Source organism: Zonotrichia leucophrys, chromosome 1A (assembly GCF_028769735.1).
Source record: "Zonotrichia leucophrys gambelii isolate GWCS_2022_RI chromosome 1A, RI_Zleu_2.0, whole genome shotgun sequence".
In the NCBI taxonomy this organism is placed as follows: Eukaryota; Metazoa; Chordata; class Aves; order Passeriformes; family Passerellidae; genus Zonotrichia; species Zonotrichia leucophrys.
This window is the reverse complement of record NC_088170.1, coordinates 26,948,913-26,973,843: the sequence shown is the minus strand read 5'-3', so window position 1 is coordinate 26,973,843 and position 24,931 is coordinate 26,948,913. Positions and strand designations below refer to the sequence as shown.

Below are 24,931 nucleotides of genomic sequence, written 5' to 3'. Positions count from 1 at the left end.
CCCCATGATCTTATTTCTCTATATTGTGAGTACACAAGAACTATGAACAAAAAGAAAATGAGATTATTGTAAACAGAAAATAATATAGTGAAAAAACACTGCCTAGAACTGTGACACAGAAAACACTGTCTAAAACTACCGGAGGAAAATTCAAAGCAGTGGCTTGTTTAGTGAGGATCCAATTTCATTTTTAAAAGTAAATTTAAATTTACTTTTAAATTTACTTCTTTTTTTTTACTTAAATTTACTTCTTTTCCTATATGTAGTAAAGACTAACATGTGTATGTCTGATCAAATTCTTTTGAGTGATTGTAACCTACAGATGCCATAAGCTGTGACAGAGAGATAGAAGTCTTAATTCTTCAAAGGAGTTAGTAATTCCTTACTAGGGGCCTAAATCATAAAAACCTCATTGTGAACCTAAGCATGTGACAAGTTCTGTGGAGAGAAGTGGGTTTTACTCAGAATTAAAGAAAGAAATAATACTATAAAAAATAAATTTGTGTTGAATTAATTTGAAACAATATTCAGAAGAACCAAATCTAAAACTTGGTTTGTAATCAAATAAAACTGCAATGTCACTCATATCCCAAAAATACTATATTGCATTCAAGGTTAGGTTTGGATTGGGCCCAGTGCAGTTATAGCCAGGTCCAGTTACTGAAACACATTGAAAAGGTCTATCTCAAAGCAAACCTCGATATAGGAAAAATTCTATGTTTAGTTTCTGACATTCACTAAAATCACTGGAACGAATCCTACTGATTGTGAAGCCTAAAAGATGAATAGCTTTGAACTAGAAGCTAATTTCCAGCTCTTCCTCAAAATTTATGTCCTTGGTCAAGTCATAAAGAATCTGTGCTTCTTTTTTTCCTCTATGCAAAATAGGTGGTACCTTGACCCACTTCATTAACTACACTGTGAGTTTCCCCTCATTAGTGAGGTACAACAATATGGTGATGATGTTAAAAATAAACTACCTAGTCTGGCAGACTAAGAAATATGTACAGCTGAATTTTATGCTTCCATTGAAGAGAGGGAGAAACAGTGAAGGGAAACAGCATTTACCCAGGTTGGAGAAATGATATTTTCCAGTTGCAGATGAAGACATAGCTGAAGGAGAAACAAGCGGGGACTGACTGCCAGTGTCCTGCAGGCCTCCGGTTGAATGGGAGCGCAGCCATTCCTTGCCTTCCTCCTGGCTTGTCTGCCGGGATGATGGTGCATACCTGAAAAACCACAGCTGGCATGCTCAAGACAATGACAAGGTGATGCCTTAGAAAGAAACAGCTGTCACATAAATACCCTTCACAAGTTAGACAGAATAAATCCCTAGGAAAACATCAAGTCCAGTCAAGTGATTATCACTAGAGATTTTAACTAGGTACAGTTTACCACTGGGTTACACTGAAAACATACAGGACTTGAACCCCCCTACTCTTCATCCCCCTCCCCAAAACAACATTCCCTTCTTTTGAAGAGACAGGATGATAAACCATAACAGACAGACAACTGAGCTGACAGAAAAAGACTTCAAAGCTATAGGAAGTGTACAGGTTGATGCAAAAGCTTGGAAGCCGTATGGTTAGGATGGGGATAGGCAGAATAGAAGCCAAGGAACGTTAGTAGCCACTTACAAAATGACACCTGTCACACATCATGTGGGCAATTGATTAGACAACAGGAGTGAAACAGATCAACAAGTCTGAAAGTGGAGTTTGCATTGGTAACGACAGATACTCATGACCATATGCACTAGATGTGCCGCTCTGAATGCTACCTGACATTGTGTCCTGCCCCAAACTGAGGGGAGGGAAAGGGACAGGAAAAATAAAAAAATAGCAGAAAGAAGTTCTCTGGAAGGAAGAAGTTTGGCAATCAAATAATTAATCAACTGCTTCCTATGGTAAACCAATAAAACAAGTGCAATGTGACATGTGGGCCAAGAGGGAGAACTGGTAACTCACTGGTCCAGCCTTGGCTGAGCTGGAAGAAGGGCAATTCTGGCAGGGATTAAGCATTAAAACGTGCAGACACTGTGGGTCTTAATCAAGAGATTTGTTTTCAGCAATGTCTGAAAATCAGAATGACATACTTCATTCAGACAAAATACTGCTGAGAAATGAACGCTTCCTTTGCTACTGTCATGAGCTATCAGTGTTCCCCAAAACAGTAGAGCAGAAAGGGCTTTTGATATTCTGGCTTCAGGCTTGTGAGGCACAAGTGTTTCTGCTTAGATAGAAAATTAAATGAACATGTAAGTTCTTGTGCTGTGCTTGGGGTTTTGTACAGTATTTTACAGCAGTAAACCATATTGATCTTATTAAATATTTACTTCCTTTTTCCTTTCAAAAATACAGCTATGATCTTTGCCTATAATTGCGGTAGAGCACGAAGTTACTGAGTAGTTATCAGATTGGAAAGATGGCAAAACAAGAAATCAGGATGTGAGTTTTGGACTGGCTTCTCTGCACATTAAATCAAACGGATTTTTTTTCCTGGGCTAGCTGATCTTTTTTATATGCCTGTAAGCACTATTCCCACTCCAATTCACTTTCAGCTTTCAGCCACCATTACAGCTGTACAGCCACAAACTTTGATCATCCCATAGTATCCTCGCAGGGTCCTCATTATGCCTTTAATGTCTTCCACCTTTTCCATTCTCTCCAAATAATAAAAAATTTGACTAAATTCTTATTAAGGAACAGCTAGTGCAGAACATCAGAAGGTGCAATATAGTGAAAATAGTTTAGCACTATCTTAAAATTTCACAAATATTTATTCATAACTCAGGAGATTTAATGGTGCAATCACAGTTATTGGAAAGCTGCAGTGTCTGTGTGCATGCACATATATCCTTGCTTGCCAAATCTTCTTCCTGGATTGGGGAGATGGGCTTCCATGTCTCATGAGACTAACCAAGTTACCTAATAATCTGCTCTTTTCACCGTGGAGGAGAGAAGAGGGTAGATAAATTCTGTTTTCTGTGATGAAGATAGAATTTAGTGAAGTGTTAGTAGCAAAGCTGGACTCTGTATTGCTGGATAAGGACCAAGAAAACTGTATGGAGCAGAAAACATTTTATACTTACAAACCTTGGATAGTAAAATTAGTATTTTCTATCCCTACCCTTCAGTAGCTCTCCAGTTCAAATTGCATGAATGTTTGAATGAGTCCAAAGTCAGATCCACCTCTAAAACCTTGTTTTTCTCCATAATGTTTTCAATAATTAGACCTATTGAATTGCATAAATATATTGTTCTGCCTCTTTTAGCTCTCCAGGATTCAATGCCTTTTAAAGATTCATTCCATAAGGAAATGATCCCTAATAGCATTTACTTTCCATGGTATATCTTGAAAGAAGATGTATTCCTTAGGCAGACATGGAAAGAAAAAGTCCATTGTTAAAATTTACATTTTATGGTTCGAATTGAAATTCCAAGAATTCTGTTGTAAACAGGATCAACAGAAGGAGAAAGAAAAATAAAGGCAGCATAGAAAAGGTTACAGGAAAAAAGAGAAGCAGCAGTCATGCGCAAAAATATATATACCTTAATCCCTTTTTGGGTAGTGTATTTCTGTCAAGCTGCATGCTGTTAAAACAAAAAAAAAAAATCCCTAAGGACATACAGCAAACAGGACTGTTCAGAATCACAAATTTTAAAGCTCTAGGTTTGTGTGAATAACAGAAGGTCATTTAACGCCTTTTAATATAACTTTCATGATAAATCCTTTACTTGTTGGAAGGAACAATAGGACATGGACTGCTGCACATTCATTTTTCATCTAGACATGCTCTGTGCTGGGTCAATAGTAATTTGGAGACTGTCCAAGTCAGAAAGAAGTGCTTCTTTACTATTTCTAACCTTTCTACAGCTTTGCTCTGCAATCTGTGTGAGAATCATATGGTCACAGTGTGAATCTTTATTTTTCACAGTTGCTTACGATAAGGCAATATATTTCCAAAAGAAATGAAGGCTGTGGCACCTGCTAAGAGGCAGCATGGCCTTGCCAGAAGCCAAACGACAGCTCTGCATGTAGAAATATGTCCTAAAGATTCAGACACTTGGCTTTCTGTTGTTGAGGGGCTCACATAGTAAGGTGATGGTGGGGCAGTGAAAAATGGCACCAGAGCGATGTTCTATTTTCCTGCACACAAAGTGTCAGAGTGGCTGAATACCCAAAATACATGGATGGAGTTTTCCTCATTTAAACCCCGTCACTGGAAGAGCACCCACTAGCCCTCCTTCCAAGTGCCATTTCAGCATTTCATCATAAAGTCTTGGTCTCCGGTCGGTGTGGTTTGAACTAGTTATCATCAAGTAAGTATTGCAAAGTTCTCTACCTTTAGAACATAGCTTAGTGTCATCACATGGGTCAAATAGCAAAATGGCTTTTGAAAGCTTCTGTATTACATATCATAATCACACCTCTGAGAGCAGCAGTAACTTAGGACCCTTGCTACCCAAGAAACATCCTTATTAAAGGTGTTTCCTGTTGAGCTGTGGGTGATGGGAGTCCTACTGTCATGTATCTTTGATCCTAGCAGATAAAGGCAGTGAAAACACTGTTGGCATGGACAATGCATTACTATTAGGGGTTGGGCAAATGGAAGCAAACTACTTTTACCACCAGTAAATTTTAGAGACAATTTTACTAGTTAAATAAAGGGCCTTGTTCTGCATTTGGAGAAGGCAAATGGAAAGAGAAAATCATCAGTATTTAAGCACAGGTCCAGTTATCATGATCCATGTGGAGTAATCCCATGGCCCATGTCAGACAGAGGACTGAATTTTCAGCATTTTGCTCCCAACATAACTAACAGGACCTAGAATGGCTGGCAAAAAGAAAACATAAATTTGAATGAATGATTTACTTTTTTTTCTTCACAGAGAAACATGCAGCTTTGATGTTCCTTCATTTACCTTTATGCACCTCTAAATTTCAAGATGAATAAACATGATCAAAACACCAGATTCTTATGCAAACACTTAAAAGTGCAAATGAACAATGTATTTTCCAATATTACTTTGACTTGGAGATATATTTATTTAAAAGTGATCTATAGCACATTATCTAAAAATAAGGGAGTGAGTTCTCCTTTAAACCAACCCACAAGCCAAAAGGTATGCCAGTCATATAAGCAGGTTAAGAGTGAACATAAGATTTTCCAAAAATCTTTTGAATTCAGATGATCAAATGATATAGAGATGAATATTCCTCAACATAAACATGGAATTATTGCAACTGCATTAAAGTAAGTGTAGCAAAAGCTCATTGTGTGTTTTTAAAATAATAATGCTTACAAAGATGCTCCTAGATTTAAATAATTATATGAAACCATTAAGCAAAGTTTCATATAACTATTATTTCAGACCAATAACTGCCCTTATCTTTTTAATATCTGAAATCATTCATCCACCAAAAGCTAGGTTCATTGCTTCCACAGAAACTGGACTTTTGGTAAATAGAACTTTATTTACCTCACATCTCTGGAATTGATAATGATAATAAAGACAGTCCTTTCCTGAAAGAAGCAATGCATACATGGACAAAGAGCAATATAAAGTGAGGATGAGAATATAATAATAATCCTGATATTTTCCTTTGCTATGTAAAGTGGAAAAAGCAATCTTGCAAAAAGATGAAGACATAGGCTGAAGTTATCAAGCCCACTGCATCTCATTCTCTTTTGTTTATTTTACACTGCTGAAACAGACTATAACTTTTATGAGGGAAATTACAGGAAGCCTTACATTCACCATTTTCCTACCTGCCCTTGGTGATGAGGTTATCTTGGGAAAGGGCCATAACAGCATATCCTTGAGCTACATATAACCCTTTCAGAGCTGCTAAGGAATAAAACAAATTATTGCAAGCTAAGAAACAGATAGGGAGCTCCATGACAGGCTGGGCCAAGCTGATATGGGTCTTACAAATTAGTTTCTACAAAGGCTAGGCATATAAGAAAATCTGATACGTGATGAACTGTTTCACACCTTAAAACCACAATTATAAATTAATAAATTTATGATAATTTCAAATAAATGAAAGTCTTGAAGGGCTTAAGTGGATTTCAATGCACTTTCCTAGCACTCAAAACTACACATTCTTTTAAAGCAAATTAGAGAAAGCCAGTCATGTAAGTAAAAAACCACTTCCACTCTGCTAATCTTAAAATGCAGCTATTGCTGCTGATCAGACCACTGTTTATTTCTATATTGCTGCATTTTTATGCCTTCCTTGCTGTATCCTTCAGATTAAGCAGAAGAAAGTTGCAAATTTGCAATGTTCAACAGCAATTAAGGGTTTGAAGAACTAGTGGTGATGTGTCCACTTGGAAAATTTTACAACTAAAACAGTGATGTTTTCAATTAACCCCAGAAGATAGTTTTATTCTAGAGTATAAGTACCTGCATGATCATTTTAATCCCTCTGAATTGCTGTAAGGTACAAGTGTCCTCCCATATAGGGAGCTACACTGCTACAACAGTAGAATTAGACTTTTCTGAATACTGCTAGTGCAAAACCATCAAAAGGCCTAAGAGAGATGCAATATAATTTCCTTCTGAAAAAAAAAAATATTTTGCTTGCTTTTACTGAGTCTATTTTCTCATTGTTACAATGCAACAGAATCTCATTGAATGACACAGAATTTGGCTAGAGTGAACTCTGACACTGCAGCCCAGGAGCTGTCAGGGAGCTCTGCGTTGATGCTGTACCATCACTCAGTGGGCAGCCTGAAAACTGTGGGCAAAGTCTGAGCATCCCTGGAGGGACAGGGGGGTAAAAATAGCAGAGACCTTGCAGATTTGCTGTCTCCATGAAAGGTGACTCTTTTTTTGGAGGCAGTCAAGGGCTATTTTCTTTCAAAGAAAATGTAGATGTACTCTGAGATTTTGTCCTCATTTTCTGTGTTCCTTCCAGCTGCTCCTTCCTAAAACTTGATGTCCCAAAGTATCAAGTATAATGGGATATCTACTTTCTAAAACTTATATACAACATTTTCATTTTCAAAATGCTTTGTCTCAGCACGGCACTACAACTCTGTACACAAGTACTGCAAGATAGCCTCACTATTTTCCATTTTGTACCTATGCAAATATATCCTGCCCTGTATATCCCTTCAGACTAATCAGCCTTTGGTCACTCACCTTCAGTAACTCTTTACCAACTAGCACTTTTCCCTCCATTTGCTTATGAGAGTGTTATTAGGAATAGCACTTAAAGCTTTAGTAAATTCAGGATTTTTATTGCATTTACTATTTTTCTTCCATGCAGAGAGCATATTTTCCTGCAAATGAATTAAATTAGCCTTTATCATTTAAAAGGCTGTTAATGACTAATCTCATGTTATTTGTTACTTAACCTATTTTGTTTAATGTCTTCTGTATTTTTCCAGGCAAACTGGCCTTCCCATTCCCTTGCTCTCCATCCCTGCTCTCCTCCTCACTCTTTCCTCAACAGAGAGCCTTTGAAAACTTTTCTCCAATTCTAATGACTTCAGGGTTTCAGGCTCTGCCTGAAGCAGGGAAATGAAAAGTTCATCAGGACCAGTAAACCAAAGATAACTTCAACCTTTTTATTTCCTCTTAGTATGCTTTCCATTACTGATACTTATCCACCAAATTACAGCTAATGCTTCAATGAAACAAATTTGAATTTTTTTTATATCATCTATCATTAGCTCTCTCCTCTCTTTCAGCATTTTCCTGCATTTTCTCTGCACAGACTTTATGTTGCTTGCTATTTGTACCTCAGGGTGCACTTTGGGCTTTCTGATTTTGTCCCCACATTATATTAGTACATCTGATTGTAAGGACTGCTGATTCAGCCTTTTGCAAGCTCTAGGGTGACTGAAGAAAAAGAAAAAACCTCCTTGCAGATAATTTTTTATGCTATGCCATGCTATAATTAGTATAATGAAAGGCATTTCAAATATGAGATTACAAAGAAAAAAGGACATAATGTGCTGCCAAGCATATCTGTCTCCAATGTTGCAAATCAATGCTTTTGTTGTGAAAAAATACTTTGTTACAAGTAAGTTTTATGCATAAAAGAGTTTAGAAACTCAGCACTTGTATCAGACCTTTTAGAAAACTTGAACTGCAAAACCCCTGTTGGGGCTATAATTCAAGAAATGACACCATTTACTCTAGGTACATATATTTGTTTTGAGGCCAGATCAACATGAACAATGGCTCTCACTGGACTCAATCATAATATCCCCATATGGACTAATCTGAAGCTTAAAAATATTGCCAACAGCAAAGTATTTGGAACCACTGAAATTAAGTCACTGAACAAATACATAACGTATTAGCAGTGGAGGTTGCTCAGAAACTTCGGCCAAGCCATTAATTTTTGAAACGTGATTTTTAAGATCATGTGTATCAATATAATTTTTGGCATGAATTCATACTGGTCCACATCATTCTAGTGACCTCATCATCCATATATGTGGCAGTGAAGGATTTTGTAAGCTTAGTATTAATAACTGACCTTTTAAGAAATATTGTCACATTCAGTTCATAGTACACAAATTTAAATACCTATTTAAAAATTAAAGGCAAAGTGCAAACTACAAATTGCTTGTGTATCAGTGTATTTATAACTACTATATTGTTAACAATACTATATATTGTTAGTGTATATTATATTGGTACACATATATGTTTTATAAGTATTAAAATACTACATTAGTATATAATTATATTATAATTTGTATATTAGTAAGAGGTGTGATTTTTAGCTGATATAGTAATACTTATGAATGCAACATAAGAAAATGAAATCTATGAAAAGTTTTCATCTAGATTTCTCTAAGGTTTTGATTATGAGGGTTTTTTAAATGCTGGCTTACTGAAAGTGAATTCCTTCTATGCAAAGGATGGGTATTGAACAATCTCTGAGTTTATATAATAAAGGGCAAAAAATCTCTACCTTGTAAGTTAAAGGTCTTTTCTCCTTAAAATGTGTGGGATGTTAAAAAACTAATTAGGCTTAAAATATTTTTGACTGATTCAGTAAAATTTCGTTTTTTGAATCAAAGGCTAATGAAATAGTCAATATTGATTTTATGGTCCCCATGTGAGATAAGAGTTTCACTGTCAAATCCTGAAAATTTTCATGGGAAACAGAAGTTACTTAGTTCCTGGAAAAGAATTTTTTTTTCTCTCCTTCCAAAGCCAGATAAGTGTTTCCAAAAGAAAAAAAAAAAAAAAAGGGAAAAAAAAAGAAAAAATCAAAGAAAAAATCTTGGTTCAACTGTGCCAGACTGGTCGCACCTTTTATAATGTAATTTAAATGGTAAAATGTCTGCACATAAAAAAATTCTTTAATAGAGCAAACAGAAAAACATTTTCTTGCCAGGACTGATCATATAACAAGAATCTCATCTTGTAAACTGCCTCCCTGCCAGTGAAGCTGCACTTCAGTAGGGATCTGTGTAATGATTACCATGTAAGAAGAAACTTGTCAAGACTGAGTATTTTAAGGCAAGACTGGTCAGCTGAAGACCAGGACACACCAGCTCTGCCTGTGCTTTCAGCTAATGGGAAGAGAAAAGCAGTGATCCCCCAGTTGGAGGTTTGCTTGCTTTGGAACTGCCAAATGCTGGGACAGCAGGTGGATCCTGCTGCAGGAATCATTATGTGCCTCTTGGCTGTTTACACTTGCCTTTAGTTAGACAATTTCCCCCCTTTCTCTCACTGTCTCCAGAACAAGGGAACCCAAAAAAATTCTCAAGGTAGAAAAAGTGCTTGTAAAACCTTAAAAGGCAGTTGATTCCACATTATAATGCCTTTCAGCTCTCTTTTCTTCCTTCCTTTTACTACATAAAGGACAAAGCTGTTAATTAAACAGCGTCCCTTCAGCAAAAAAGGTGGAGGGTTTATTTTTTTGGCTCCTGTCCTTTTGCCTCTCACTTATTTTTGGTCACTGTATCTATAGGCAAGCTCACCTTTCCGAAAGAGTAGATCTGACGCTTCCAGTCCTCATGAGCAGGCTCTGAACCTCCTGAGTGCTTGTTGTCAGTCCAGAGAGAGAGCCATGATGGCTAAGAGGGAGGTCAATAGACTCGGAACTGGTGTGAAGGCTAGTCATGGACTGGTAACTTGGTGTGTCCTTACTGCCCGCTGAAGAGCTGCTCAGGTTTGCAGCCCACACAAGAGCACCTGATGTGAAAGAGTGCACTGAGGCAGGACTGGAAGCCAGGGAGTGACTTAAGCTTACAACATCTGCATTTAAGTCCGAAGGTTTACTGAAGAGGGGGCTGCTGCTACCACTTTGCCCACCTGCACTGCCCATGCTGCCTGTGCCCGAGGATGGCGATTCCAGGCTGCCTTGCCGTGCCAATGTGGTACTAGGGCTGGGCATTGCCGATGTGGGTTTCACACCTTCAGTACTGGGTGCAGAGGCAGCTTTACCACTTGCCTTGGCACCAAACAACCTAAATGTAAAACAAATAGCTTTAGAGAAACTGACAGCCGCATTAAACATTCATGGCGCAACATCCTAAGAGCCAAACTACACATTTTTAATTACTGCTACGAAAATCACGCCTACCTAGTTGATCAATCACAGCACAAATTTAAATTCACTTAACCATATCACAATAATCATGGTTTGTTTCTTTATTAACCGCTTACTCACTCCTATTCAGATGTGCTCTTTGCACAGACCCTCCCAGAGAGAGGAGCAATAATCACATTTTTGTCTTCCTAGTTCATAAACAGATTACACTTTCACCCAAATTCAGTAATTAAGCATTCCCAAGTCATTAGCTTTCAAACTCCTCACCTCTCAAATCTGCTTAAATGATTGCAACAAACACTTGCAAAATCCTAAATCCTTCATAGTTTAATAAACATCTAAGTATTTGTGCAAAATTCCCCTCTTGTTGTTTTTTTTTTGCACAGATGGTCATGCAGTCATCAGTCACGTAGTAACCACTCAGAATAAACTGCACCATGGCTAAATGGGCTCAGTTTGTCTCCAAGGGCAGTAATGATAAAATTGTATGTCACATAATATCTTCCAGCAATTCTAGATATGAAAATTCTATAGTGATGATGAAAAAATAGACTTCAAGTCCTCTAAAATGTGAATTAAAAAGTCATGCAATGTTTTAATGTATTTCTGGAAATATTTTAAGCTGAAGTTAATGTACAGCTTCTAAATTAAAGGTAAAAAAATGCAAAAGTTATCATGATGTAAAGTAAGCATGTCTAGCAAGATAAGAACCCGTTTTACATTTTACCAAGCCCACAAAACTAAGCTGCAGCTCCCCAGCTGCCTGGAGATGATGTTTTGGTAAGTAGGCACAAGAGGGCACTATTGGCTTTTTCTCCAGCAGTGAAAGTGCTCCATCCCAATTTATGGAGCATTCATCCAGATTTACACTTCCAGAAATGTTACAATAGAGCATTTACAATTGAAATTTAGCCTTGCCAATGCTTGTGTCAAAAAATGGAACGAAGCTGCTAAGATAATGAAGTGTTTGTAGCTGGAGCTGCCAACAATGGGAAAGTAAATCTAACTCTATAATTTATAAAGAGCTCTTCAGTTCTCCATCCAGAATGTGGCAATGCCTGTTCCATTAAGAGGATGTGCCTGAACATAGGGTCCTTCTTCCCTTTGTGAGTTTACTGCAGTATTGAGAAGAAACTGCACATGTGGCTGAACTTAGAATCACAGAACATCTTGCATAGAAGTTGCCCATAAGGATCAGGGATTCCACCTTCTAAGCTTCAAACTATGGTTATGGGGATGTACCTATAATGCTTAAACCTCAGGGAGCAGCCATTTCAGGTCGGAGAAGGTCTTCAAATCTCAAAGAAATCATTGTCTTGTATGACAAAAATACTGCCCTATTATTTTCCTGTACTCGACTTGTTTGAGGCAAAATATTCCCTGAAAAGGCTTTTTGCACAGTACTTCAACATACTGAAAATCCCTGCTTTACATATTGCAACTTCAGGGAATCACAGAAATGCACTAACCTTCGAAATGTGGGGGAAGCAATATCTGGGTATTTGGAACCTGGCTGTCTAAGTCCTGGTGTGCCGGAGGCGCTTGCCGAAGTCGGGCTGGATTTAGGGGAGCTGGACAGTGAGACGCTTTCAGAATCGGACACAGCCACTTTCTCTTTTTCCTTGTCCGTCTGGTTGATGGTGACAGGGCTGGACCTCCCGGACCCGATCTTGCTCGGCTCTCGCAGTTTGGAGGCAGCAGCACCCGCAGACTTGCTGCTCACGTTGGAGTCGATGCTGCTGGTGCTGGAGCGGTGGCCGCCGCGGCCGGGGATCCCGCTGCCGCTGGATTTCGAGGGGCGAGGTAGGCTCCGGTACTGCAGAGTTGTCTTTGAGCTCACATGCAGGACACCATCGTCCTGGTTTTGGGAACCGTCTAAGCTCGTCTTCCTCCCTGCATTGGATTTCCCACTGATGGCTGAGGATTTTGGCATTTTTCCCAGCGTTGCTGACCCGCTTGTGATCGTTGCTCCACTTGTGGTGATTATGGTAGAAGATCCCAACCCAGACTTCTTGAATCCAAATGACCCTGTAGCAGTTGATCTGCCAATGCCAGAGGGAGGCTTTTTCCCTTCATCACCACTGCTCTTGCCTGCATCTGACGGAGATCTCTGTATGGAGCCTCCTTTCAGCGGAGTTTTCACTTTTTCTGAAGCTTTTGCATCATCAGTTTTTCCTAAGTAAAAGAATATTTGAAAAGGTCACTTGTGTTTAAGCGGCAATGTCTAAATATCTAATTTCAACACTTTCAAAATGAAAAGATACACAAATAGAATTCTCCTAAGGGAACAGACCAGTTTGGTCTTTAGTCTCCATCAGCTATCTGTAGGACGCATTACAGATAAGCTTTAAGTATTAAAAGCTTGAAATTCCCGTGAGAACTTCCACTTTCATAGATAGGTGGAAAATGTAGTTGTAGAAAATTATCTTGAATGAACCATAAGGAATCTTGACTGAATTTTTTTCTGTTAACAGTATTTCTATATGAAAGAAATAATACTTGAAAATAAAACATTACATGTAATAAACATCTGGTGAAGTATGACATCAATGATGTGTGTAGAAATGAGGGGTACTTATAGAGTTCTTTAGTTTTCACTGATTACATCTTTTTAGCGTATGACTAAGCTTGTTCTGGTTAGTTACACAAAATTATCAGGGAGCGATTATGTTATGGAATGAATTGTCTTGATCTGTAACAATATCAATTACACAAGTTAATTAGTCTTTGTTGTATCCTTGATGACTTCTCAAGATTTTTGATTTTTTTGTGAGGTTTTCTTCAGTCCTGTCTAGGCTTGTGACTATATAACATATATTTATATTTTCTTCCATATTTCCTAAAACTTTATTGTTACATGCAGGAAGGTCAAAGTAAGATGTTCTGCTATACCAGAAAGTATCCTTTTCCTGTTTTACAAATAGATAAAAATCACCATTTCAATTCTAATTTATCTCTAAGCATCTACTGTATACCACTAATAACTCCTAAAACATAGCGAAGTTTTTAATTTACTCTTGAAGTAATTATGGAAGCTTTGGAGGTGGATGATCTAATTTCTCTTAAGAAACCAAAATGTAATAAAGAGTGACACCTGCAAAGCAGAACTAACTCCACTCATGTTTTTATCCAGCTCACACTTTATGCTACACAAACAGATGCACATGCCATGATACAGATCAGACTCTGACCCAGCAAACTTACAGCTCATTAGTAGCCAAGGCCTCAATTCTGTGTTGCACAGTGGCTGCCTGATCACCTTGAGCAAAACAGATCTGGAAAGCTTAGCTTGGTGTTCAGCAAACCTTTAAGTATCTCCATTTTTAATTGCTACTAGAGGGATATAAGTTCTGCATCCATATGATCACCATGGCAGTGCTCCTCAGGGATCTCTCAGACCAGAGACTGATCAATCTTTAGCAGTTCCAAATTGCAAAGAAACAAAAGGGGTTCACAAAGAGCAGGAACTTATTCTGAGGAGATCTTTGTTAGTTGCTCTTACCACTAGGGGTTGAAGCATGCACTGTAGTCTCAGGACATGAAAAAGCACCAGAAAATATTCTACTGAGAATATACATTTCCTTAGTAAAATGATGGATTAGGATTAGATGCTTTTAATAATTATCTCTTTCATCAGCTTTGTATTTTTTGCTTCAAAACTAGATTGCAGAAGTGGTTACTCCTTCTGAGAGGCTTTCCAAAATTAGGTAGGAGGGCATTTAGCACTGAAAGTGTGTAAAAAGACTTTTTGTTTTACAATTTTTTATCACTTAACAGTAGCCTGTAGAACACTCATAGTATGTGGAATGTGATAATTCAGCTTTAGTTCAGAAATAAGTAAAAATATCATTTGGAGTCCCCTCCCTTGAATATTAAATCTCTTTGATTCAGCTTCTAATATTTGACCATTTCTATCCGTATGTTGAATTATCAAAGGTAAGTTTTTCTAGAGAATAAGGATAAGGCACAGATGAGTCCAAAAATACTTCTAAGAATTAATAGGCATTGACATACACAGATGACAGCACAACAAAATGCAATCACAGTTTGTTATGTATGCACCTATGTATACTTAATAAATAATCATTATGCATGTAGCAAACTAACAGAAATGAAAATGTTATTTTAATATTAAAATCTGAGCTTTCAGTCATTTATGGGAGGAGCAAACAATGCATATAGTATGTATACATCTATAACATCCATCAGTTATTTTAAGACCACTGTAATCTGAAACTACAGAAGTTTCCTACCTGGGGTCTTGAGTGCACTTGTTCCTGCTTTGTGCCTGGACTGAGTTGTTCCCACTTGTGCAGTCATGCCTCTCCTCCAAGATCCAGTCTGTGACACAGAGAGAGATGTTTTCTGCCCCCCCTTCTCCGACTCTTCAGACAGCCCCGAGGGAAGGCCTTTCCACTTGCCACTGCTGTCTACGCTGCTGTCAAAGTCTTCCTCTGGCTTCTTCAGCTCCTCTGTGCTGCCCCAAGTTTCACTGTCTGTAACTGAGCGCTTCTCTGAGTCTGTCTTCAGCTACAAGAGATTCGTGCGAGAAATGGTCAGTCCCAGCATCTCTGTTATTTGCTGATTTCTTAAATTATAGTAGGGGAGGAGAATTTGGCCTATTTGCAGCAAGGGCCACAGAAACTTCTAAAACATTAGTACACTGATTCCAAAAGTCTGAAAACATACAAAGTATAGCCATTTGGGGATGACATTTCTCCTTCTTTTATTTGCAAAAGATTTAATCCCTTTCCTTTATAAACTATAATACAATGAAAGGTAATTCACTCTAATTATCAGTGGTGATACCCTATTGTTCCTCAATTAAATCTAAATTTCAGAAGTGAATCACTGTGCTGAGAGGTTTAACTAAAAGCCTGGGTGAGCAATTTCCTGAATACACTACTAAAATCACCTCAGCCTGGCTTCTTGCCTTTTCCTACCCAAGACTTCCAATGACTGGATTAGGAATATTTCTCCAGCAGAACAGAGTATGTTGTGCCACCAGTGACCAAGGATAGCATCTTCCCCAAAAATACTTGTGCTACAGCTGATGGCTTCTCTACTGGCCTGTCTCCACAGAAATGAATTCTGTCCAACAAAAAACTCTCTCTAGCTATATCAGCTAACATAGCAAAAAAGAGGCTTATGCCAGCACTACTCATCCGTGGTGTGAAGGCAGCCAGCTGGGCTTATGCTCCCTCTGAATCTCAGACCCACTTGGAGGATACACCAGTGAGGACCTAAATCCCCTGTGGCATCTGCTTTCCCTGAGGCATGCTGATAAGGGAGTGCTGAAGGGGAAGCCCAACAAGACAATGTAGAAGCTGTAAAAGTGGCTTAAATAGAAACAGAGACTGACCCTACCCTCTGTGTCTGACAAGTCTGGTGTTCTTTGTGCTGACAGGCTGTTCAGTGTAACTCTCCCTTCTGTGTTTTTCTGCAGCCTCCTGACCTCAGTCTGAAGCCTTATTTGCACATCACCCTCTCACCATTCCTGCTTGCCTCTGCTCCTCTTTAACAGCAAAAATATGGTGCTGCTCTCAGGTATCACCAGCCTAAGAGGGGCTGCAAAATGGATCTCATTGAGGGACTGGCTATTTATTATCCTGGGCTGTCACAGCTCCTTCACCACAGAGACCCCTCTGTGGCTGTGTCCCAGGCACAAGTGCCACAGAGAGGATTAATACTGATTACATGACAGACAGAATAATCAGTTCCTGTTTACATATTTGTCAGCTGAGATGCACAAAAGGCAAAAGCACTCTACATTTCCATATTTACGTATGTACTATTTGGATGCGCTAGCACAGACTATGGGTAAGGATTGACGAGAAAAAAGCCCAAGCAAATATCTACAAAAATATTGCAGGGTTCTTCAAAAGCAAGTTTTCATTGAAGTTATTGCTACAACATGTGTAACAGGTAACAACATGCTTACAGACATTTTATCATAAATGAATGACTGTAAATGTATAGTCATACATTTTTAAAGCAAACTGCTTAATTTAAAAAAAAAGAGTAGTACAATACTTTCTAAAAGCCTCTTTTCACCATTATAATTCGTGTCATAAGAAAACAACAACAAAATATGCAATTTCTGTCTCAGTCTATAGCCAGCCTTTACTGCTCAGTCACTTAAAAAGATCGAGTATATCTAAGACCTGAAAAAATCTGTCAAAATGAGTATTCTGTTCATCTCAGCTTCTGATTGAGATTGCCACCTAGACTGGAATAGATGAGTTCTGCTTAATGTGCCTGGTAAAGGCATACCTGATAAAGGTATTTTCCTAGTTTTCATAATATAAGCAAACTCTGGAATGAAACTAAAATTTGAACATGCACGGCATCTTTGTCTATTGCTGAACAATTTGCAAATAAAACAGAGGCTTATTATAGAGTAGCTAGAACATGATATTACCCAAATGAAAATAAAAACAAAACCACAGAGTTAGAAAGTCAGCCTGAGATTTACCAATCCTGATGACTATGCAGTGGAACAAGCAAACCAGAACTAACTGGCCATCACTGTTGATGTGAAAGGGTTGATCTCCAGCTAAAAACCATGGAAGTCCCTGATGGAGTGGGAAAGGCAATGGTAAGGGCTGAAGAATGTTGGCATTTGAGTGACTACCTGAATATAGCATTGGTCTGGTATCTGTCCTGTTGGAGATTAAAGTAATTTTCATTCCAAAAGTAACTATATTTCCCTATTGTCTGGGGGAAATAACAAATATGTGTTTTTCTCCTGCTCACAGAGTCTGCTGAATTCTACACTGCCAAAACAGACCTCTGAATTGCAGACACTGGCTGCCTGCAGGAGTCTAAATGGAATCACAAGTGTCAGTCTTGTGTCCAGCGTACTTGACATCAAATCACTGGAGGCAGCCACTCTTCCCCTGTGCTGAGTGCTCAAAGTTCCCTACTAGTGAACAGGAGATGACATGGCAGAGAATATTTTCCTATTGAGACAAACTTTCCTGGTTTTATTTCTTTTTTGGAGGGAACCAAGTCCTGCAAGGATTCTGTACTGACTTCTCTGTTACTTGCCACTTTGAGGGGAGCTGGGAAGAAATGCTTGGATACCTGCCACAAGAGCTTTACATACACAGACACACACATATATGTATGATGTATATAGTTTGTGTCTGTATGGTATTAAGAACTCTATTTTGACATAATGCATTGTCACCTTGCATTGACACTTTCATCCCTGGATCTAAGTGGGGAGAAGACAATCTCTGCCATTTAAAAGGACAGTACAGCCCATAAATTTCTTCCCTAATGTGTTTCAGCTCATAAAAAGCATAAAATATATTATTTTTTATTGTGTTATCTGTTAGAAGAGATGCTCTGTCATGGTTTGAGCCTGGCACAGAGCCAGTGCCCCCCCATGAAAATGCTCTCACCCTGGTGTCTGCTGTGAGATGTGACCAGGAATAAGCAAAACAGGCTTTAGCTTAAACATAAAGAACACTTTATTACCTAAACTACAGGGAAATAGGGAAAAACTATAAGGAAAAGAAAAAAAATTGAAAACCTTACAAAAACCACTTTCCTCCTCCCCACTACCTGACTTTCCCAATCCGATACATTCTCCCAAAACACCAACTGCCCAGCCTGGCACCACACTTTAGTATACTCAAACTTCAGTTCATGAAGAGGAAAGGAGTCCTTCTTGTTCCATAGGCTTCCCCTGGAAACACACTGAAACCTCGTGTGCTTCCCTGTCACTTCGGCACCGCCCGGAAAAAAGTCCTTTTGCCGCTCGTGACATCTTCCTTCCATGCCCAGTGCTCTCACCACTGCGCATGGCCAGAGCTGCTTTTAGGGTTGTCTTTCAAGGATGCCTTGTCTCACTCCAAAAAGGCACAGTCTCTGCTTTGGGACATCTGTCCCCCCCATATTTTTCCAACCCCCTGGGGCCGGGGGGTCCTCACGATGAACCCTCCTGGTTCTGAGCCACTGCTTCCCCCTAAGTGCAGTCTCTGTGTCACAGGAACAACTGAGTCCATGGCCACAAGAAAAGTCCAGCCAAAAGGCCACTCCAAATCATCTCTCCCCATTCAATCATCTCCACGTCCTTCGGGCCAGGTCCTTGTCTCATCTCATCTCTTATCTCCCTTCTTATTCAGCTTCGAGGAGGATTAGCATTTTTGCAAGGCCCCAATCATGAAAGAAAGGGGTTAAAACTTTCAGTCTCTGTCCCGGAGCTGCGGCACTCCCACACACGCTGCCGCTCCGGCCGGGCACTCTTTCCCCCCCTTCTCCTCCTGGGCCAGCTGCTATCACATTCGGTGTCGCTGGCTCTCTCTCTCTCTTGGGGGGGGATGGCTGCCCGAGGGCTGACTCCCTGGGATCTTCCACCCTTCCATCCTCGAAGGCCTCCTCACCTCCCATCTCTGTCCAGGCCCAGGGCCTACCACGTGGCTGCCCCTCCCCCGCCCAGCAGCAGCGGCTGGACGGGGGGGAGATCTGACCTCTTCGCCGCGACGTCCCAAGAGAGCCTGCCAGGGGCAGAGCCCTGCTTTTTAACCCCTGTGTATTCTCGGAGGTGTGTCCAAACCCCACTGGCTACACCAGGTGTCAGTATCAAACTCCAAACATCCATTGGTTTGACCACAGCATCCCAGAATTCCCACTCCTTCCTGGTCAAACCACCACATGCTCCAAATAAGCTGAAGTGAGTAGACATCCATGATCACAGAACCAACCATATTGTGTTTGCTTTGTGTTAGGGTGCAGCAGGGGTGGGACCTGGGCTGCTCCCCCAGGTGGGCAGAGCTGGGTCTCACCAGCCAGCACCTTCAGCAGTGACACAAATCCTGGGAGCAGGGAATTTGGAATGTCAGCTCACAGCCCAAGGCTGGGTCAATGGAGTCTACGGCTTCTTGCATCCAGGTGTAATAAAGGATTTTGTAAGATATGAATACCTCATTCATTTAGAGGCATTGATACCAAATTTTTTCTATCCTGTATAGGGATGTTGTAACAAATGGCAACAAAGCTACTCACCTGGGCATGAGTGTTCTTCCTTGAAGAGGCTGTTATGTTGGAATAAGAGCTGACAGATGAGGTGGTATTCAAATCATCTGTGCTGAGGTTGTCAAGAGTGTCACTGAGGCCACTGCTAACCGAGCTGCTGTCATCCCAGCTGCAGAGAAAAGAGCACATCTACTTTACATACTGTGTCTCAACATGCAGAAGGTATCTCAAAATCAATAGATGTGATTACTTATTTTTCAAGTGATTTACCAGAAACTTTTCAGTAATATTTCCTAAGGTTCAATGAATATGGTTCTTCAGACTTTTGAATTAATTATTCACTTGCAGTCAAGTGGTTGCTTGTTCAACTAATGAAAGATGCAGGTGTCCTTAAAAAATTACCATCAGATCTAAGTGTAAGCCATTAAAACAGTTCGTTTCACGCTTCGTTGCAATCACATTCATTACACCGGCAAGGAAATCCATTAAGCTTACCTGATATTGCTAGCCTCAAAAATTATTAATATCTTAGAGAAGACCTGATGAATTGCCAGGCTACATAAAAATAAAAGGAGTATCTTTTTTGCAGACTGATCCACTGTCAGCAAGAAGCCAGTATTTTCAAAAGTTTATTTTCTTGTCTTCAGTATCTGTCTAGCTGGTGCAATGTCATCAAAATAGGAATCCCTGAGAATACAGTCAAAGGAGCTGACAGAGAATACATTTTTATACATCTCTGAAGAAACAGTCTGTCAACAGTTTTGCTTTAGGAGATTGAGGCAAAAGATGCAAATGAGAGAAAGGCTTCTCTTACAGAAATGTCATTACCAACTCTCACAAAAGCCTTGCTTTTGCACGAAAGGGAGGTTGAGGTGTATTTATCAGACTTTTCTCCACAGAATTGCTTCTCTGTGGCATTAAATTTAGACTTTTGTTTTATTGCCATATACAGCATTATACTGCCAGTATTTTGCAACATCTCCATCTGTTCATCTGGTTTTGGATTATTCACAGGCCAAAAGTTTGAAAAAAAATTCACCTTTTCCCATTCAAAGGGATTCATCTCCTTTAATTTTAGGTATATAAAAGTTAGGTATCTCATTTCATTTAGGTTACCTAGCTGTCCTCTCTAACCAGTATTAAAAGCAGCCTTGCTTTTAATAATATTAATAAACTTAAAAAATAATAATAAACTTCCCACTGAAGGTGCCTCTTTTTGTCTTTTCCTCTCTTAGAGAGGAGAGGGTTGATTAAGACTCTTCTAGATATGTAACTTCTAGCAAGACAAAGTTAGGTGTTTACACATGCTGATAAAGTCCCAAACACAAGAAAGTGCATTTTATCCTTGTTTTGCTGTAGCCTGTTACGAATTTTAGAAAACAATACGTAATTCAATCCCCTAGTCAAATTAAAGCTCAGTACTATTGACACTAATCATTCAGAGCAAACAAGCAAAATATCTGTGAGTACTTATTTTAAATTTGGAGTTTTGAGAGACAGTAGCAGTGTGAGGGAACTGCATGGAACAAAATGTGTGCTGATGCTTTGGAAAGTTCATTGCACTAGTCTTGTATCATAGCAACTGCAGCAAGCATTACCTTTCTTTTACCAAAGGTAGAAAATCACATTGGTAAGTCAGCTCAGTGACAAGATAAACATATTTCAGAGGGCAAAAGTTTATTACAGTGCTGCACTTTCCACCACTGAGTACAATGACTACAAATAAATAAGTCTTCTGCTACATTTCCAGGTGATAAACACATGAATGATTTAATAATGAAATTTTAATGTCATACATAATAGACTGTCCACATTCATCTAAGAACTATCTCTGAAGCACTAATCATTTAGGCCTTCTGTGTTTTTCACTGTCTAATGTGATGCATAATTTCACTGATGATAAAAAGCCATTAATTAAACGCTGTGTACTTCATGCAAATTTACCTTTAGAACAGCATTAAGACTGAGAACCTTAAGGATGTATAAAAACATAAGCAATATAAATGTGATTAAGTTGCAGAAAAGGTAGTATCACCTCACTAAAAGCTGCTCTTTATAAAACAGGAAAAAAATCATAAACCAAATCCAAAAGGATATATATTAGGTACTTCCAGAAGGAACATGTGCTTTTAACTTATGACATTCATGTCAAATAATATTTGGCCATCCGTTTTCTGAGTCTACCTAAGACCCTGGGGATAAAATTTCATCTTCTTTCCCCACGCGCCTTTGTTATTATACTCTGTTTCAATTTTCATACCTCATTTTGTGTTCCTTTGTGTCTGTAAGAGAATTTACATTTTCTAAATTCTGGAATAGTTCAGCGGATTGACAAAATGTAATTATGTTCTCTACAGCCGAAGTTTTCAGGCAAATATTACTGTGATTGTGTTCTATTTTACACTCATCACACCTCAATGTGATAATCCACACCAGTGGATTATTAGTGAGCTCACGGAACACTCAGAGCCATCTTGTAAGTTGTATAGAAGATCATTCTGAAACCTCTACTACTGACCTTTCAAAGTCATCACCGTATTTGCCTGGATTTTTTGTTTTCTCTTATGATAGGTGCTTGAGATGTTTTATGAATTTGGAGACTTTAATACACAAAATTTCTGACAATATTCAGTATGCCTACATAAACCAGGAATATTGGAACCTGCTTTCTTTCCGGCATATTCTAAGGACTGTTACAGAAACTGATGCCCACTTGACACAATGTTTTATACCAGCCTTTTGAAAAGACACGGCAAAAACCAAAAACCACAATGGAAGAGACCATATCAGATACCCTCTGATGAAAATTGCTGTTTTTACGTATTTCAATGTATTATCCACAGTTGTGTTAACTTGCTCATGCAGCCAAATTTTTGTATTTCAGTATTTACTGATTCTACTTTTATATACCACTTTCCCCAAATCTAGATAGTAGAGCTACTATCAGAAAAGATAATGTTTTCGATAATGAAAATGCCTTGTTTATAATTTGGAAAAAAAAATCTTGATGATTCATATTAACGTATCCTTTAAACTAGTAAACTCATGACGAAAAATATCTGATAAGATTATTGTGCATCACGTTGAGACTGAAACCCATTTGTGGGAGTCTGCAACAAACTAATTTTAGTACTTGTTCCTCCTACCCTTCATCAAAACAGTATTCATTTACACTTTAATATGCTGGCTGAGATTCATCTTTCATTTTTTATTTTATTTTTTATTTATTTTTCTATTTTTCACACATTCTACAAAGTCTATAACAGGTCAGGTTAGCAGCGCTGCTCATTAATGCATTACACCACTTTGCTACTAAAAGCCACATTTTAACTATTTATAATATTGACAGAGTTGGCTTAGTTTTTCTTGATTACAGACTCAGGCTGATTTCTTTAAAAGAAAATGTCAGCAAATGGTGTTCACCTATCTGGGAGACTGAAGCTAAGAGAAAAGTACTAACTTTTCCAGAACTTGTTGTTTTGAGAAGTTCTGGAAATTTTTCTTTGATAAACCCCTGGATCCCAAGAGGATCTTGAGAAGAACTTTGATATCCAGCAAAATGGTCCACAAGATATAATCTTCTCATTAAGAACATGAATTTGGCTATTTCTAAGAGAAATCTTCTTAAATCTGGATAATTCTAAAGTGTCTTCAAAATCACTGCTTGCATGTACCTGACAGACTTTTCTTTTCAGTAGCTCAGCTCATTCTGCTTTATCTGGGGTCAAATCAGCAAACAGAGAACAAGCAAAGAGCCCAGCAGTCACTGCTCTCATTGTGAATGCATGTAACACCACAGTGTTTGATAACACAATCACATATTTTTTTCTCTATAAATGCTTAATTAATTTACTGCTTGTAAGAAGTCTGCTTTAGGGATGAATCTCAATTTTGCGTTAAGGAAAGATGCCTTCTGTCTTCATTCAAAGAAATTGAAAGTTCTCTAACAGAAGGGACTATATGAAGCATGATTGAAGCCCTTGGTGTACCAGACTCCCTGAAATCTGCAAGGTGACTGTTTTAACCAACGTTTTAAAATAAAACAGAAACCAATAAAGAGCTTCTAATTTATTTTAGTGGTTCACAGTTGACTTACAAAGATGCAATGCATGGAAATATGTGCTTTGAACCAACATTTTGCTGCAGAGATACATCAAAATTTAGGTTACTATCAACTCAAATTGCATGTCAAAACCCAGCACCTCTTTTCCAGCCTTACTATTGTTGTACCTCAGCTTTACATCTGTAAAACAGAGACAAATACACACGCAAATGGTTAAAATGATGGCCACTGTGTTACAGCTTTCATCCAAAAACATACTTCATACCCTCTGACTTCGCTCAGTCTCTTTGCAGTAACTTTGCCAGTATGCTTTCTGCTTAGATCTATGTTTTCCTTTCATGTACTAGTTATGCCAATGAGATAATTTTGCACTAGCTAAAGTTCATTCCCTAATTCTAGCTTGTACCTATCAAATCTGAACAATTCTTACCTGTTTTGATGCAAGACATTGTCACTAACTGGCAAAAGTGGCTATGAATATTGCACACATTCCAGTTCTTCACAAATTGCTCCAAATTCTTCAAGCAACATTTCAACTCCTTGACCATATCAAATACTCCATGAAGCTGAGAAATCCACAACTTGCTATCTAAATAGTTGGTTAGTCTCCACTATCACTCTTTGTCTCACTTTCATTAGTGTGTGCTAGTACTGATAAGATCTCCTCATAATAATCCCCTCATTGACCTCCCTACCACATAATGTTCTGGAAATAGCAAGGTGTCTGAAGGCAAAACACTGTGCTTAACATCAGTATGTAGAGCTGAACAAAGATTAGAAATACATCCCAACAAGTATCCTCAAATGGAAAGATAAATTCCACTCAGCTATGCACATGAAACTTTTTAATTTGCTTTCCACAAGTATCTGGGGTTTTTTTTTTGGAGTTCACACACTGAAGTACACGAACAAAATGAGGAATATTCTATACAAATTAAGACATTATTTTATACATCAGGCAGGCAAGCAATAGAGCTTTAGGGCAAAGATGCAATTTGACTTTTGCCTACATAATGACAACCCACTGAGAATATGTAATGCATTTTTCTAGATTTTTGCATGATGCCTGAAAGTAAAAATGCAGTGGATTAGGAGAGCAATGAATTATGAAGGTATGTGATGAGAGGAAGTGGTATCAACAATCTGTATTAGTTCTATGGATACCTAAAATAGTCTACTTTCAAAGTACTTGTTTCAGAAAATCAAAGCAGTCTAGTTAAAGACAAGACATGACAGAGCACTTAGACACCGTCATTGTTTCATCCCATCCTTCCTGTTTCTGCTTTCAGCATTTTCCTACAAGCCCTTAAACTTGACAGCTTATTGAAGTTCATCACACTGTTAAGCTGG

At 38.6% G+C, this 24,931-nt stretch overlaps 1 protein-coding gene across 7 annotated transcripts in view; it reads right to left on the bottom strand.

The window, feature by feature from the left end:
- Window positions 1–24,931, bottom strand: part of NAV3 (neuron navigator 3) — a 468,550-nt gene that overhangs the window by 46,557 nt on the left and 397,062 nt on the right. For 4 of the 7 annotated variants that reach the window (XM_064701983.1, XM_064701980.1, XM_064701981.1 and 1 more), the window contains 6 exons: window positions 19,549–19,687; window positions 14,787–15,063; window positions 12,003–12,708; window positions 9,962–10,450; window positions 3,552–3,593; window positions 1,069–1,229 (listed from right to left, as the gene is read on the bottom strand). In XM_064701983.1, coding sequence (XP_064558053.1) covers window positions 1,069–1,229; window positions 3,552–3,593; window positions 9,962–10,450; window positions 12,003–12,708; window positions 14,787–15,063; window positions 19,549–19,687 — 1,814 coding nt within the window. The remainder of the gene's footprint in view (window positions 1–1,068; window positions 1,230–3,551; window positions 3,594–9,961; window positions 10,451–12,002; window positions 12,709–14,786; window positions 15,064–19,548; window positions 19,688–24,931) is intronic. The other 3 variants (XM_064701982.1, XM_064701985.1, XM_064701986.1) reach the window with 3 other exon arrangements.